This window comes from Vitis vinifera, chromosome 6, assembly GCF_030704535.1.
Source record: "Vitis vinifera cultivar Pinot Noir 40024 chromosome 6, ASM3070453v1".
Taxonomy (NCBI): domain Eukaryota; kingdom Viridiplantae; phylum Streptophyta; class Magnoliopsida; order Vitales; family Vitaceae; genus Vitis; species Vitis vinifera.
The window spans coordinates 5,927,577-5,937,927 of record NC_081810.1 but is presented as its reverse complement, the minus strand read 5'-3'; the positions used below and the strand labels follow the sequence as shown (position 1 = coordinate 5,937,927).

General features: G+C 36.3%; 1 protein-coding gene across 1 annotated transcript; it reads right to left on the bottom strand.

Annotated features, from left to right (window-relative positions):
* Positions 1–1,194: 1,194 nt before the first annotated feature.
* On the bottom strand, positions 1,195–7,604 carry LOC100257090 (telomere repeat-binding protein 5). The gene is made up of 10 exons (XM_002283353.5): positions 7,292–7,604; positions 5,714–5,895; positions 4,760–5,618; positions 4,412–4,621; positions 4,244–4,306; positions 4,063–4,142; positions 3,400–3,641; positions 2,487–2,807; positions 2,173–2,236; positions 1,195–1,644 (listed from the first exon to the last, which is right to left on the bottom strand). Exons 2-10 carry the CDS (start codon positions 5,792–5,794, stop codon positions 1,474–1,476), a joined length of 2,091 nt encoding a protein of 696 aa, XP_002283389.2. The 5' UTR covers positions 5,795–5,895; positions 7,292–7,604; the 3' UTR covers positions 1,195–1,473.
* Positions 7,605–10,351: the final 2,747 nt, after the last annotated feature.

Sequence of the window (10,351 nt, the reverse complement as noted above, 5' to 3'; positions counted from 1 at the left end):
TATATAAGTTAAATAAGCATTAAAAAATTATGTTTTTCTTATTTTGAAAATTAATTAATTTTAAAAATATGAAATTAATTTATATTTCTATTTGAGAATTTTTTTTTCAATTTAAAAATAAAAAATTAAATTTTAAGATAAAGAGTAGATGGTTTTTATTTTAAATTTTATTTATAAAAAATTTAAAACATTATGAGAAAGAATAAGCATTTTTATTTTTTTTCTTTATTTTAAAGTTTATTTAATAAATCGAAAAAAACCAACACTTTTTTATTTTTTAAGTTTAATTTTTTTAGAAAGGGTTTAATGTAATACAATTAATTTAACAAAATTTGTCTACAACTTACCATCATATTCTATCTTACTTTTATCTTACTTTTTTCTGTTATATTAAAATTAAACCATTCAAAATTTAAATTAATTTTAATTATATTTATTTTTTTATATATATATTTTATGATAATATGAAAGACGAGAAATCCATTTTCTTTTAACATTTTTTTTTGGGTACCTTTGAGAACCAAACATAATGATACTTTCACTAATAATAATTATTAAAATAATTGTATAAATATTTTAATTTGAGACATTAATAATCATTTAATAGTCACTTACTTTATGAATATACAAGTGGGTCACACATATCTAAAGAAGATCTCACATGTCAATGTGGAATCATTTCAAATTAATAAAAATAAAAAAGTAAATAAACAAAGTGGTCATATTTGTATCATCTGAATGGCAATCAGATTCCAATCCATAAGTCTAATCTTATAGAAAGCCCCACCCATGTTGAACACACCATCACGTGCAAGCACGTGCCTTCCTCCACACTAACTTAACTAACTAAGCTACCCCTCCCACATAAGATTAAAAAGCTCCAGTCCCAAGAAACCTGTTGTTAGGTGCCCTTAAAGAATTCAGGAAAAATTAAAAGACGAAAGAAAGCCAAGGAAAAGGTCTGGTTAAACGGCAGAATTATCAAGCAAGAAAGTGGGTTGCCAAACAGGGCATAATGGGAATCAGATCATGCTATAAGCAAAAAAATAAACTATGTGACATTGATGGAAAGATTACAATCACTAAACACTGCAAAGTCTGCAACAACAACTTCTCCTTCCTATCTTCACTTCTCCGTTTCCAGCCAAACCCCACAAAAAGGGAAAGAAAAAAAAAATGAAAGAAGGAATGGAATGAACAGAGAACAAACGCCAGTGTTGGCGTTCGAAATGAATTCCGTTAGCAAAGGCTCTTATTCTGTCGACCATTTACAGGCGCGAATCTTCCCAAATGGGAAAAGAATCACGGTTAGAGCAAAGAAATATTACATGAATTTCTTCAGACTTTTTCCCTTTTTGCTGGTGTCATTACCTTTTTACATGACATAATCATAACTAAAATGAACAAGACAATTAGACAACACCCCCCACCCCCACCACCGGTTTTCTTTCATCTGCCACCAACTCACATTCTTCAGAGGAGAAGGCAGGTCTCCGATTGGTGTTTGAGCTGCTGTTTGGCTTGCTGTTGAGACCAGTAAGCGTGGGCAGTTAGGACCCTATCCAGGAGTTCCTGGGGAACAGGCTCACCCCTCCTTTGCTGAGGGGATATTCTTGCCGTGTGCACCAGAGTTTTCCACTTGTCCTGCATACCCAACATTACCAAACCCCGCCGTCACATGACTTTTCAATCATACAAATCCAAAAAAAGATGGTAAAACAACAACCCAGATTGCTCTTTGGGGAAGATTCTTTAGCTATGGGTTATATGCTTTTTATACAAGATGGAAAGGAAAAGGGCATGTTGAGCACTGCAAGTAATTTCGTGTGAGACTACAACTCTCAGAGATTCCATGTGACAGTTGCTTTACAGATAAAGTTCCGTAACAGTATTAAAGTCAAAAACTATCTGATGATTTACCAGTTATGCAAGCAAAGACTTCTTGAACAGATAAAACTACTAGTCCCCTCTGCTGTGGGGCCTAAATATGAAGGAAGCCTTTTTATTTCTGGCGTCTTAAATAAAAGACTAACAGTCAAGAACCACGGCCAGAGATTTGCAGGATATGAATGGAAAAAAGAAAGGGATTTTCCTAGCAGGATGTCCAATATTTTGATTTCAAGGAGAAAAAATTGTATGTGGAAGAGAAAAATGACAAACAAGTTCCCTTACCTTCAAATCTACATAAGTTCGGTGTTTTGCATTATCAAAAGCTCGCAGTTTCACATCACGCCACCTGCAGGATGGAAATATGGTTAGAAACTTGACATGCTGTAACATAAGACCATTTATGGAACTACAAAATCTGCACAGCCAATTCCTAACTGTATCCAGTCAATCAATGAATGGTAAAGGAAAAGGATGGTCATTAGGAAAAAATTTGAGTCGTCTTTTGCCTTCACACAACTGAACATTGGTTTTAGCGGTTTTAGCCACTTCAATTGCAGTATCAAACAACTTCCAGAGTTGTGTTTCATAAAAAATACCTTCCAGTTCCAAGTTTCTCGACTGCTTGAACTAGTGCCTCCACTTCAGAAACAGAAAAAGGTCGACGAATTCGACGTTGCACAATCTCAGATCGCTTGGATTTTCGGTGCACAGGAACCACAGCTAGTGCCTCCATACTCATCGCAGGAACAGACACCAGCGCTTTAGAATCTGTTACACTTTTGTCAATTGACATGTCAGTGTCAGGAGAGGGTGCTGAGTCATGATCACTTTCAACAAAGTCGCATAAATTAGTCACTGGAGGATCAGGAGAGGCATCAGAAGTTCCCTGATGAGCTACCGTGGGAGTGGGTGGGTACCTGATAACAGAGTACTAAGATATCAACTGAGCAGCTATTGTTGTAAATTATCTGGTGCTGTGTACCCAACAAAAAACTCAACCAGAACTTAAATTCATAACAAGATGGTTAATCCTAGCAATCAGGAGTCTTAAGACATAATAAGTAAAAGACCTACACTGGGAGTCAAGCTGGGCATCTGTCTTTATGTTCCAAGAGAAGCAAGTCAGTCCAATAATGTCTGAAATGCTGCAAATCTTTGTGAAAAAGGATTGGCAATTTGAGTAGTTCACATATTTCAAATTTTCCATAGGTCAGAAGATCTTTATTATAATTTGTGCAAGCATTTTTTATTGAACATAAATGCCTAACATTTTGTTTGTACGCTTTTCTGTCACATGTGACTTAGTGTACAAGTTCATGTTATTAGTTTGTCCAATATCTACAACATAATTGATTTTAATGGAAAAAAAGAGTTTCGGGAAGTGAAACTCAAGTTTTAACTGCAAAACCCACCTCAAATGTAAACAAGTAACGGGCTAGGAAAGAAAGAAATACAACTAATTCAATTTCTGAAGGTAACAAATTAGAAGGCAGGGCACATTTGAATTACCTTTTTAGAGGCTGAGGTGTGTCGTAAGGAAGCAGAAAGGGATTATCTCCTGGACACAGAGCTTGGGGAGCTTGTGAAGGGTTAGGCTCCAGGGTAAATCCTAAAGCATCCATCTGGTCATCTTGAGAAATTCCAGTCTGCTGCAGGGTTTTGCTATCATCCCTAACCTTCTTGCCTCGAAGAAGCACACCGACACGTAGTCCACCTCCAAGTATAGCAGTCACTGCCTCCATAACTGTCCTCTACAGAGGAATTATACAATATCAGTAAATACACAGTTCTATAATGCGTAAACGTAATATATATGTGCACACGTGTAAGTCATAAATGAACAGCATAGCAATTACCCAAGTCCTGTGATTGTAAATGCAATAAGCATACAGAAAAATATCTAAGAAAACAAATCATAAATATTTCTTAGCAACAGCCCTTCTTAAAATAACTATCTATACACAGGATATAAACAGCTACATATTATGAGCAATAAATATTAACTTATGCCTATAACTAATAGGATGGTGAAAAAATTTCTTTCCAGAGGCGTAAAATTTGGAAAATATGTGTTCACGTAGTCTTGTTACACATCTTCCAAATAGCATGAGATGAGACAAGGCCTTAGTATGATACTTTAATCAAAACAATCAGAATGAAATATCAATATACCTTGAGGGAACCAACAGTTGCAGTTTCTGGAATCTCTATAAAGAGCTCTGGCACCCTGAAAGACTTGATCCTAAGCTTCACTGAGTAAAAGGAAATACATCTTCACATAAGAACTTCGAATATCAGACACCAATCAAGTCAAAAGAGTACATAAGAATCACTCCATCAAAGGCTCTCATACCGTGAGAATCCCTGGATATGAATGATGTGTGTTGGCCTGCTACTGAAGCTGATGTGCTAATGCCTGTAAATGAGTTACCACTATTTAGCAAAGTGATGCAGATAACAGAAAATCCTAAAACTAAATAAAGATTAATATGAATACAAAACTAAGGGCTTTGAAGTAGACCTCCATGCAATTTGAGACCAGAACCAGAAGCATCACTGTTAATGCCCATCTGAGGTGAATCAGAAATTCTTTGACTACCATTTCCTCCTTCTGAATTTGATACAGAACTACAATAAAGAAGTTTCCTCTTTTTGAAGGGATAATTTCTTTGAGACCTCTGGCGTTTGTAACAGTTCCTTTTGTTGCGGTAAATGGGCTTTACTTCCCCATCTGGAAAAAAAAATCATCCAAACTTGAATTCAATAGAATGCATCATGAAATTCAACAGCTTGATTAATGATAGTTCGAGAAGCAAGTTCAGAAATAGTGGAGGACCCACTATATTTAAACTGTAAAGCAACAACTTACCAACATTAGAAAGTCCATCCTCCTTCAATTTTGGGGTCACTTTCCAATATTTGGATGCTAATAACTTTCTTATTCTCCGGTCTCCAATACGTGGCAGGGGTCTGAACGACTTTGTCGAGGTGCTAGGTTGAGTGCACCCAGAAGAGTTATCGTCATCATCTCTACTAACTACTTTTACATCACCCCGACATAGGGGAAAAGAACCACAAGGAATATTATCTCTGCATGGAGGGACTTCAGCACTACTGTTTGAACTGACAAGTACAGAAGGTTTCCCATCCCAAACCACCGGGTCCTCTGATCCGAACATACCGGCCCCAGTATTGAGTATTGCCCTTCCAGTCTTAATTGGTTCTACTTTAATCTGTCTTTTAGTTTCATTCTCTAATTTCCGGTCATTAAACTCCCTGAATCCTGAGGAGCCTACCTCGACTTTGCTAGCAAAACTTTCAGTTTCATTCTTGCCATTTCCAATCACCAATTTCTCTGCACATCCAACCTTCTCTGAGCAATCAGAAGTTATAACAGAAGCAAGTGCTGAGCATGCATCATTCTGAGGACGTGGAAATTCCCTCAGACAGTATTTTTGACTAGGCATTTGTGAGGAAAGCTCAGAAACAATGAAACTCCCACCCGAGTTTCCTTGATCACAAGGTTCTATTTTCAATGGTTTATCCTCAGCATGTCCTTCATTTTTTACTTGATCTTCAGCAATAACACACTGCTCTTTTCCATTAGATGTATTAACAGAATCCGGAGATTTTTCTCCCTCCAGCAATAATTTGCCAGCTACTGTAGCCAATAAATCAAATGCGAACATTTGATTGTCTTCAACTTTTTTCCTAAATAAACCCCTCCTCTAAAACAAGTAAAAATATAATTAAACACATGTCAGTGTTTCAGATAGAAATAAAAAAGAAACAACGCTAACTACGAATGGTAGAATCTATATACCCTTGCCGATCTGGTAGCTCGGGGAGTGGCAGGGACCTGATAGCCATTAAATCCGTAATCTAACCTCTTCTGCAACACCATTTCTCAGATATCATACCAAGAATAACTCATCACCCTCAAAAACCAGCAGTATTTGACTGATCCTACAAATCACTTTGCTAAGAGAAACCAAGAGTGGTAGCCTATCCAAAAAGAAGAAGAAAAATTGCACATAAGCAATGAGTGTGGCAGTTTATTAATTAATATGAAAAAAAAAATTAAATGAAAAGCACGAAAGCCACTATTATGATCAAACATCATTTCTATTTTATACTAGCTGGTGGAAAGATATGACAAAACAAAAATTCTAGGAAAAATATCAGAATGGCCATCATCTCACAAACCGCCAATGCTACATTTGATCATTGGGAAATTGAATGAAGATAATTGGAATCAGGTAACTGCCACTCAAAACCTGAATTGTTACAAAATTCTAGCTTCTACCATTTTCATATCACCTGTTTTCCTTGGAAATCAAATTGACCCGGAACCAACTAACACCAGTGGGAATCAATTTTGACTTCTATTAGATCCACACCATCAGAAGTTGGTTGATCAAAATGAATATAGAAAAACGAGTTCTAGCTCAAAGCAGCCAAACAAGGAACCCACAAAATTGAGTCAAAAAAAAAACCAGAGAGATTATCCACGATGACAAACATTATCATAATTTTGACGGCAATTAGCTTCCACATATCTAATTACTGGAAAATTGAGCAAAAATCACAACAAGCGAAATAGATGAGAGAGTCGGTATAGCTATATGCTTTAGCTGATAATTTTAAAAGAAAAAGGAGGAAAAAAAAAAACCCTCATGGCTATCTGATTACTGAACATCATATCCATAGATTTTATGCAAATCCCAAAAACAGAAATGAAATATTTTATGTCGTAAGAAGACAACATAATTTTTTTTTAAAATTACCACAAATCCCTGAGCAAAGATCCAAACAGTAGACTCTGAATAGCAATTTCAATTTCAGACATCTTTTTCATAAATTTGCGTGCAATTCAGACCAAAAGGTATATTAAAGATTCTTTTTTGGAGGAGGAAAAACGGTTAAAGATCTAAAACCCTTGCAAAACCAACTCGGAAGAAAAAAAATTGAGACGATCTAACAGAGAAAGAGAGAGATCCCAGTCATTTCTACCTGTTTTTCAAGAAGAAGAAAATCCGAACCTCGGATCGAATTCATAAGTAACCAAATTCTGAAAAGAAGGAAAATCCGAGAGAAAAACTACAAAAAAGAACCAAAATTCCAAAATAAAAAATAAAAAATCACAAGAACTATAGCATCTTGAAAAAAGATAAAAATAAATTGCAAAATTGGCTTCTGTACTTGATCACCCGTTGCAAAATTCAAACTTTTCTTCGCTTCCTCCAACCATTTCTCACCAACCAAACGGACTCTCACACAAAAATGAAAAACCCCGACAAAAGAACAAAATTCCGAGCCAAAAAGAAGAATGAAAACAAAAAAAAAAATCAAAACTTTTCAAAATTGAGCAACGAGCACCACGAAAATTCGATTCACCCACCTGTGCAGAACAATTTCCCTGTATGATAGAGCAAAAGCAGAAACCGTTGAAAGTAGAAATTGTGTTTCACCGAGCAAATGAAATTCACGACAAACGACAGGAGGATTTACAGGCTAATGTAAGATCGGACAATTGTCCGAGAATTCATGTAGAAACCTTGGCCAAAAAATTCGAAATTTTGTTCTCCCATCCCATTTTTCTCTCTCCTCCAAGAAAAATATTGTTTCGGACGCAACCTTTATTTTCTCTCTCCTTCTCTGTCTCTTTTCTGATCGCCAAAACCCTCTAAAAACCACCCACCATTTCTTAAACCCCAGCTCTTATACCATTGACTCCAGTTACCGGCCCTATCGGTAATTGGCCAGATGTTTACCTCTTACAGCCGGTTGTGGAAACCACCTAAAGACCTGTTCTTCGCCTCTGGATGACCCACATCCGTGCCATTGTCTGAGATGTTGCCAAGTGGAAAAGTCTTTTGGTCGTGTGGCTGTGTCTCCTATGCACGATCGAGTAAAACGTTGGGTCACCCATGAGACTGTCTTCCGTAAAAAATTTTGTCACAAATAACAAATGACACGTGGCATTGTTTGAAATTTTTTTTCCATAAATTTCTAATTGAATTCTCCTACCACGCGCCATTCACGTCATGGAAATATGCTGGTGTATTAGTTAAGATATTTATTATTTTTAAATACCAATCGCTATATAAAATCACTAATTAAATGTATAACATGCACATCTTAAATTTTATTTATTAATTAAGGTTATTTATTTTGTTGCATTTAATTATTGAATGAGTAAATGATTTTTTTGGAACATGTAAATGCTTTTAAGAAAATCGAACAATTTGTGGAAAAGGTTGGAAAAATTAAAATAAAATAAAAGCATGCGAAATTAATATTAAGTGCTCTTTAGTTTGGAAAGACGGTCGTTACTCTCACGTGGCTATAGATCTAATTCCAATATTTTTATACGCCTAATCTTATTAATATTATCCTATTTTGTAATTTAAGCAGCTTGACAAGGATGTTTTGGTCATTTAATAAAAGACTAATATTATTTAACTAGTTTTTCCGATAAGTATGTTCAGGTTCAGCACTTTTTTTTTCACTTATTAAAATATGTGGCCGTCGGTTTGAATCCATTGCCACATAGGATAAAGTTCTGATCCGACGTGGTTAAAGAGCGGGCCTCCATTGGTGCCTTTTTCTTAATATTATCTCAGAATAAAAGACTTAAAAAAAAAAAAAAACTATGAGCCGTGACGCCACTATCAAACATGACGGCGGCATGGCATCCGTTGAAGATAACGTTGACGGTGGTTTTACGTGGCGGCTGAGGAGCCAAGATAGTTAACGGCGTTAGATTCGGAGGATAAGAGGCGGTGGAAGCATGAGGAAAAATGTAAGCGATTATTGAAGGCGTCAAAAACATGAAAATAAAACCGAAGGAGCTTTGAACGCGACGCCATCACGACGCTTTTTTGACGGTAGAACCGTCAAAAGAGTGTCTTGTTGTTGACACCTGTCACACGAAAAAACCGGCGGGCCGAACCTTAAAAAAAAATGCTTGAAGGACACGTGTCGAGGCAGGAATGGCTCTCCACTGCACATCCTCTATTCACTCGCCGTTCCTTTTGCAGAGGGTAGTTCCGGTCCTTATGGACAGTTGGCCAAGAGAGGAGAGATCCGGGCCGTCCAATTTTTTTTTTAAAAAAAACGGATAGATTTTTCATTTTATAATCAATGAAGTGAAAGTGAAACGGTTTGATAATTTCATTTGTTGGTTTACCAAAACGGTTTGAGAGAGAGGGTTTTAATGTGGCAACGGAACATAAACTAACAAATGAGGTTTTAGTAGAGATTGGTTGAACCAAATTGGTGGGTTCATAAGTGGGAAACCCATGATTCAACAGTCTATTGGATTTGTAGTAACTAACTATTAAGTGGAGGGCTTTTTTCATATCTTGGACCTAGAAATTAGGGGAAGCCTACTTGAAAGGGGAGGTAGGGTTGGTGAAGCAAGCTAAACTATGATTTCAATCATTGTATTGCAACTTTCTTCATTTGCCCTTCTTATATTTTAACTCCTACAATGTATGAACACCTTTAAATATCACATGTCATCACTGTATTCAACACAGAAGCAATTCAATAATTTAATATTTTGGCAATTCCAAATGTTTAAGGTCCATTGAAGATTGGTTCAGATCCATGTTTTGGCTATTAGAAACACACAGAATGCCCTTCCACTGGTCTGGCAGTGCGTAATTCATCATGCAAGCTCCAGCTCACGCGAGCTAAGAGAACACGTGAAAAGGCAGCAATACTGTTTAATCATAAAAATATTTGTACATAATTTCTATTTTTCTTTTGGTATTTCTCCTATTTAAAACGATAATAACTCTAGCTATAAATGTCCGAAAGTGGAAGAGCACATGACCACTGGGTCAGTAACGTCTGGGTTTGGACTTTGGAGGAGAAAGAGAGAGAGAAACACCAAGACCCTTAAGTTAATGCTACAAAAATGGCCGCCAAGAAGCTGGAAAAGGGCTATACGCAACTGTTTGGTTATTGGGTAAAACTGGTACAGCAAATCAATAAATGTAAAGACTTCAATGCCAATAATTCCCTATTACGTACATAGTCAACAGCTTGGCTCTATTTCATGTGGGGTTGTATTTATGACCTTCCAAACAAAGTGGGAATACCTTCTCCTCTTAATCTAGAATTTTATTTATTAGGCTAAACTTTACTTGAAAATTTAGAGTGTAAATAAAAGGTCCAAGCTGACAAATTAAAAAAGTTATGGTTGAATTAAGAGAAACAGAGAGGAAGATTGAAAGTTCACGGAACTCCAAATGATTTCTTGACGTAAAAGCGACAATCGATATCATTTTTTGTGGTCAAAGGAAGGGCATGGAGAGTACTGGCCTTGAGGTAGATGACAAGAAACCCTTGCAGATTTTTAATCTTCGGTTTTATTTCCTTTTTGGTTCGTTGGCACCTTTCAATAATAGAGACTCTTGAACGGAAAACAAAGCGTATGTCAGTTTATTAA

Bases quoted from the DNA above. Each gene is read 5' to 3' on its own strand.
- LOC100257090 (XM_002283353.5), bottom strand. From the start codon at position 5,794: ATGGTGTTGCAGAAGAGGTTAGATTACGGATTTAATGGCTATCAGGTC. The intron at 3,642-4,062 runs GTATATTGATAT...ATTCCTCTGTAG, and splicing joins CAACTGTTGGTTCCCTCAAG to AGGACAGTTATGGAGGCAGT. The intron at 1,645-2,172 runs GTAAGGGAACTT...TTGGGTATGCAG, and splicing joins GAACTTATGTAGATTTGAAG to GACAAGTGGAAAACTCTGGT.